General features: G+C 56.2%; 2 protein-coding genes across 2 annotated transcripts; both read right to left on the bottom strand.

Annotated features, from left to right (window-relative positions):
- Positions 1-307: 307 nt before the first annotated feature.
- TRUGW13939_04849 (uncharacterized protein) lies at positions 308-4,174 on the bottom strand (the record flags this gene model as incomplete). Its single annotated transcript, XM_035488015.1, has 2 exons — positions 308-2,150; positions 3,120-4,174. The coding sequence occupies 2 exons, from the start codon at positions 4,172-4,174 to the stop codon at positions 308-310; spliced, it is 2,898 nt and encodes a 965-aa protein (XP_035343908.1).
- Positions 4,175-4,337: 163 nt separating this feature from the next.
- Positions 4,338-6,269, bottom strand: TRUGW13939_04848 (uncharacterized protein; the record flags this gene model as incomplete). Its single annotated transcript, XM_035488014.1, has 1 exon — positions 4,338-6,269. The coding sequence occupies one exon, from the start codon at positions 6,267-6,269 to the stop codon at positions 4,338-4,340; it is 1,932 nt and encodes a 643-aa protein (XP_035343907.1).
- Positions 6,270-6,514: the final 245 nt, after the last annotated feature.

Below are 6,514 nucleotides of genomic sequence, written 5' to 3'. Positions count from 1 at the left end.
ATAGGCTAGTAATAAATCTTATTTATTTATTTATTTATTTAATCAAATTTAACGTCTATACCGAGCCCTAGGCTATGACAGACAGCGATTCGTGTGGATTAGGCCTGCTTATAGGGGTTGCCCCCTATAAACCGGTGCCTCTACCCCCATTGGATCCATGCTTTCAAGGTATCTTGCACTTTCCTCGCCCCAAGCCACTTATATGCGCAGGACGATTCGGGGGCTTATAGTGGGTGGCAACCACTACCCCCTCCTTATGGCCACTAACGTTTGGGCGTTGCCTACAATAGCGGGCCGCCCCTGCCCGCTATCCTTCCCCCTCTCGCTCTCCCTCATCCAGGGCCTCAATGCCCCAATTATCAGTCTTATAGGCCTGCTCCCAGGCCTGTTGGTTATCCTCTCGCTCCCTAATGGCCCCTATAAACGCCAGCAGCGCTGTAGTGGCCTTTGGGTCCTGGAATAGGCGTGCTTCGGGGCACTGCTCGCTATCCTGCAGGGCCTTTACCCCCGCTTCGGCCAAGCCGGCATATAGTTTTTCCCGCTGGTGGCACCACTGTCGACAGTTTGTAAGAAGGTGTCTTACCGTCTCAGTCCCCCTAGAGCACCCCAAGCAATTAGGGAAGTCTCGGGCCTTAATTCGGTGCAAATAGGCCCCAATTGGTGCGTGGCCAGTCTTGAACTGGTAATATCGCCGCGCTAGGTGCTTGGGGGTGTTCGCCAACATTGGGTCAAGCTTCCATCCCCGGGGGGGATAGTAGGCCTGGCTTGCCCGCTGGGCACGCTTTGCAAGCTTTGCAGCAAGCCAGTTGGCCCTGGCAGCTCTATAAGCTTCGGTACAGGCCCGTTGAGCATGTGCCAGTGAGATGCCCGAGTATTTGCCTGTTCGGGGCTTCCCCGCAGCTTTCTTGGCGGCTTTATCGGCCTCTTCGTTGCCTGGGACCCCCTTATGGCCTGGCACCCAGCATATAGTAACCCTGCGGCCGGTGGCCTGCAGTTCCTTGGCTAGATCATGTGCCCGCAGCGCCAGGGCTTGGCCAGGGCCTGGCTGGGTATGCTGAAGCCTGCCTATAGCGGCTTGAGCATCGAGAAACACCCTAATTGGCCCTCTAAGATTCTCTGCCAGCGCCCACTCTAGGGCTTCGACTACTCCTATTAGTTCTGCATCAAAGACTTCGAAGCCTGCGCCCAGGGGAGCTAGGCGCGACCTCCAGGGGCCAATAAGTGGCTTATAAGCTACCGCAGCGCCTACGCGCTGATCGTCTAACCTGGAACCGTCTGAGTAAAGGTCAGTGTTCCCTATCCCACTTAGGGGGTCTGAGGCTAATTGCATAGCGGTTTCAGGGGAGTCTATCCTGAAATCTAGTGGTATAGACCTATTACCAGGCTCTATTGTACGCTCAAAGCCCTGGGAGGGGTCGGCGGTCAAGGCCTCTCGTAGCCTGCGGGCCAGGCCCATGCCCAGCTTCCAGGGGCCTCGGCGGGTTGGTGTTGCCCAAGCTCGGTCTTCTAGCGGCTGCTCTCCAGGCTGTGCATGGGCGTCTCCCTCCCTAAGCGTTATGGGGAGTATTTCTGCTGCTGGATGCCCCTGGGGAAGTCCTAGGAGTCTCAGGGCATACCGCCGCTGTTTACTATCTAATAGGGCCTCTGCTGGTTCCAAAGCTGCCTCCCTTATAAGCGGTCCTAATGGGGTGGACTTCAGCATGCCTGTGACTGCCCGGGCCTGGTTATTAATTAGGCCCTGCAGTCCTTCTAGGCAGTTCTTTTGCCCATGCCACCAAAGCTCGGCCCCATAAAGCGCCACTGACTGCGCGGTGGCCTTTTGGATTCGCCATGCCAGGCCTGGGGGGAGCCCCTGGGCCTTGCACAGTGCCCGCACTCGTCTTTCAGTATTTTGACCTTTTTGCAGGCGGTACTTATAGTGGGCTTTGAGGGTAAGCTTTGGATCTAGTAAGACCCCTAACCACCGGATGGCTGTTGGGGAGAATGCCACTAAAGCGTCTCCTACCTGCACCCTAGCTTCCTGGACCTGATTTTTATGTTCCCTGCTGGTGGCCCTAGAGAATAGGATGGCCTCTGTCTTTTTAGGGTCGAATTTGACGCTATTTGCCAGTCCCCACTCAATAGCAGCTTTTGCCGCTGCTTCTAGCTGCCTGCAGATCTCAGAGACCGAGCTTCCCTGGGCTACCAGGCCTATGTCATCGGCATAGGACAGGGCCTTGATCCCTGGCACCTGCTGTTCCATAGCCTGAAACACACCCCGGATATAGATAAGAAAGAGGATTGGGGAGACCGGTGAGCCCTGGGGCAGCCCTGAGTCAATAGGCTGTTCAGGGGCTTTATAACCGTCAATTACGAGGCTGACCCTTCTATTTGTAAGGAAGGATAAGGTCCACCTTATAAGGTCATTATCCAGGCCTGCAGCTTCCATAGCCTCACTAAGCTTATAGGGGTCAACATGGTCGAAGGCCCCCATAACGTCAATAAAGATAGTGCCTGTGAGAAGCTTTTGAGTCCATCCCTCGTGCACTGTTTGCACGAGGCAGGCCACCGCGTCAATAGCCCCACGGCCCCGCCTGCACCCCATTTGTCCAGGGTGTAAAGCCCCCTGGGCCTCACACCAGTCCGCTATAAGGCCTGCAGCCAGCTTCTCAACAACCTTGCCCAGGCAGCTAAGCAAGCTTATCACCCTCCAGGCCTTCACCTGGGTGTAATCAGGCTTCCCTGGCTTCCGAAGTAGGATGCCTTTAGCGGTCTTCCAGGCCCCTGGGTGCACCCCAAGCCGAAAGCACTGCCTAGCCATCCCTATGATTCGGGGTGAGTCTAGTGCCCAGAGTAGCCGGCATGCTTTAAAATTGAGCCTGTCGGCCCCCGGAGCTTTCTTAATGCTCTGGCTGAATAGGGCCTGATGCACCCGCTCTGGCGTTATAAGCATGTGGGCCTGTCCACCTGGCAGCTCCCCAGGAGGGGAGCTACGGGGGGCGTTAGGAAATGCCATTTCCCTGATTAGGGCTTCTTTATCGGCCATGGTAGTGGCAGGGGGAGCCCCTAGATCCGGGCCTTGGAGTGCTGGGGTGGTGGGATTAGTCCGTGGCTTAGTGTACTGTAGGGCTATCCAACACCTATTAGGATCTCCTGGAGAAGGCTTTTCCAGGCCATCCCTAGGGCCTTTGGGAAAAGGGTTCCCAGTGGGGTTCGAACCTTTTTTCCACTCTTCCTTCCCCCCAGGGCCTCCCTCAGCAAGGAAGACCTCCCAGCAGGTCCTTTTAGCCGCCTTTATTTCATGGTAATAAGCGGTTCTTGCAGCCTTGAATTCGGTGTCGGTACAGGCATGGGCCTGCCACCGCTTGCGGGCTGCAGCCCATAAGCTCCGGGCTTGCCGCAGCTCTGGCTTCCACCACCGCTTAGAGCGTGCACAAAGCCGTACTGCTTTGGCATGCCTATCGAGTACGCTGGTTAGGGTGTCCTGCACCCAATTGGCCTCTCTAGCAAGGTCTTCCTCGGTGCATTGATCACTAAGAGGGGGGTGGCCTACAGCCTCTGAGGCCCAAGCTGCTGTGGCCAGCTTTAGGGCTTCCTCGTTTACCTGCAGAGCTTCTATCTGCCACCCAGTAATCTCCCCGGAGATTCCTCCTGGGGGGGGTTCTAGGGCTTCCCAGGCTAGGACGATAAGCTCATGGTCAGATGTTGTAGGCTTATCCTTATCCACCTCCCAGGCTTGCAGAGGCCCTAGGGTTGGCGAGGATAACGCTAAATCAATAATTGACACCCCCTCGGTCTTCTTATAGCGTGTGGCCTCCCCCAGTGGGTTATTAACATATAGTGAGTGCCGCTCTATAAGCTGTTCCAAGGGCTCAGCGTTAACCCGGCCCTTGGCCAGTGGGTTCCACGAAGGGCTATGGGCGTTGAAATCACCCACTAATAGGCACCTACCCACTATAAGCAGGTCCCAGTCTGCGTCCTCGATGGCCCGGCGTCGTCTAGGGAAGGCCCCTTGCCACCGGTAACTGGCCCCAATCCACACATCATAGCAGTTGACTATTCTAGTGCGTCGGGGGGCATGCCCGCTAATTATTGGTGCTTCCCATATGTCCAGGGCCTGTAAATAGGGGTGGTCTACTAAATCAGTGCGGTTCTCGACCCTAACCGCCCCTATAAGGTCTTTACGGATGGCCATAAGCACCCGTTGATCCCGCTTCTCCCCCCCTGGCCAGTACAGCAGATAGCCTGGGTGAGAGAAGTCATAAGCAATATAAGGCTCTTGCAGGCATATAATGCCTATTTGCCGCTCTATCCCCGCTTCTAGAGCCCCTAAGGTTGCGGGGTAGGTACGGCCGCAATTATGTTGAATAATCAACATTAATAGGGGCTGCAGCTCCAGGCGTTGGTGTTGGACACGGGGATGAGTACGGTAGGGGTGATGTCCCTGGGGCATCTTCCATAGCGTCATCGACCTCCCTAAGCTTTGGGGCTTGGGGGGCGTCCTGGGTAGTGGTTGGGGGAGAAGCCTCCTCAGCAACGCCTTCCCATTCGGTCCATTCAGGGGGGGGAGGGGGCATAACGACCTCTACGCCAGGGAAGCGCTTATGGAGTCGCCGGCGGGCCTCCCGAAGCTTGGGGCACCCCGGGGAATCAGCCTGGTGCTTCCCCCCACAGTTGCCGCATTTAGTGGGTGCATGCAGGCATGGGTGGCCTGTTTGGGCCCTGCAGTCTAGCACGTTGCAGGTGTGCTCTTGGGCTTCATGGGCGCCAGCACACACGGTGCAGAGTGGTGGTCGGGTGCCGCAGCCTCTATAAGTTCGGTGGCCAATGCCGCAGCATCGGGTGCAAACGGTGTCTTTACCCACTTCGTGATAGGGGCTGGTAGGGTGCCTGTTGCCCCCGAAGCGTACGCCCCGGGCGAGTAGCCTGCGGGCGTCATCTAGGCCTCCTACTGTTATAACGATAGTAGAGAAACGCTGCTTATTAGTCTGGATAGCCGCTATCGGCTTGATCCAGGTAGGGTTTCTCATTAGGGTGCATGTGCCCCCTAATTCAATTTCTTCCCTGGCTAGGCCTAGCCCTGAGGCGCTATAGCGGGCTACCGGCACCGCATGCACCTTAATCTTGTGCCACTGTTGGTCTGCTTCCACTGAGATGACTGCGGGGTCGACCCGGTGGCAGGCAGCCACTAATAGGTCCTTATAGGCTGGTAATAGCGAGCCTACGGTGCTTCCTTGGTCCAATAGGGCTGAGATAGCCCCTGATTCGGTGTAATTGGCGTCTATTACCCTGGCGAAGTTCGGGAAGCCTGCCTGGGCTAGGCAGCGGTTAAGCTGCAAGATGACATCGGCTTTAGACTTTCTAGGGGCGGTGCGGCCATTTTCACGCCTAAATATAAGCCTGCGGTCTCCCTTGTTGCTTCCGCGAATAGGCTTCAGGCTCCCTGGGTCCATTTGGACTTTTGGGGGCTGGTTCGGGGAGTAAGCCCGTTTTTTTGTAACGATTTGCCACTCCTGGGCATTGCTGGCCGCTATATCGGCCCACTGGGGGCCTGCTGCGGGCTTCACCCCAGGGGGTGGTTTTGATATCGGGGGTGAGGCTCTGCGTGGCTCTATGGGCTTAGCGGCCCTATTCGGGTTAGCTTGGGGGCCATGGGCGACCTCTGCAAACGTCGTCCCCTGGGATGGCAGAGGCTGTCGTGGGCCCTGGCGGTCGCCCCCTGACGATAGGGGCTTTAGAGGGTGGTTTGGGGCGTTCGGGGAGGCCTGTTGAGCTTCTAGGGTTGAGAAACGGCGCTCCAGAGCGCCCAATTGGCCTGTGAGGCGCTGCTCCATAGCCTCTACCAGAGAGGTCATATAGGCCTTCATAGCGGCCATCTCCGCGTGCAGCGCGCTATTGCTGCTTGCAAAGTGGCCTAATAAGGCCTGTTCCATGTCCTTGTAGGCTGGGCCGATTAGGGCCTTCATGGGGGCTCTTTCTGCCCCGTCAGGGCTGTGTTCCTGTAGTCTCTTCCCTAGAGTTTTAGGTGCTTCCTGGGAGCCTGGCACGCTGCTTAGGGGGGGAAACAACTCCCTAGGGTTGATTTCCAGGCTAGGCAAGAAGCCCTCGCTCTGAGGGACTGTTGCACTTGCCTCGGGGGGCGCTGGTGGTGCTGTCCCCGCTGGGGTGCCTATATAGGCCCCTACGGGGTTCACCAGACCTAGCGCCTGCCCCCCTGGGTCTAGGGGGTGGTTGTCGATATTGGGGAGTCCAGGGGCCATAGCGAAGCCCTGGATGCCTTCCAGTAGCATTGAATTTCAAAAGGTTGATTTTTGATTTTCCCGGCGGGTTTCAAAGTTACTTAATTCCTTAATAGAAATTTTTAACCACTACTAAAGCAAGTCAGTACCTAGTTATCCCTAGCTTTTTAAAAAAACTCTTTGAATATACGCCTTCTTGTTTACTAAGCTATACTAGCTATGTTCATTATAGCTAGTGTTGCCTCAATCATTCTCACATTCATAATACTTCTCAACCTTAATCTAAAAGGCTTAGG

This window comes from Talaromyces rugulosus, chromosome II (assembly GCF_013368755.1).
Source record: "Talaromyces rugulosus chromosome II, complete sequence".
In the NCBI taxonomy this organism is placed as follows: Eukaryota; Fungi; Ascomycota; class Eurotiomycetes; order Eurotiales; family Trichocomaceae; genus Talaromyces; species Talaromyces rugulosus.
Note: the sequence above shows the minus strand (reverse complement) of the source record. Positions and strands in the feature narration are given on the sequence as shown.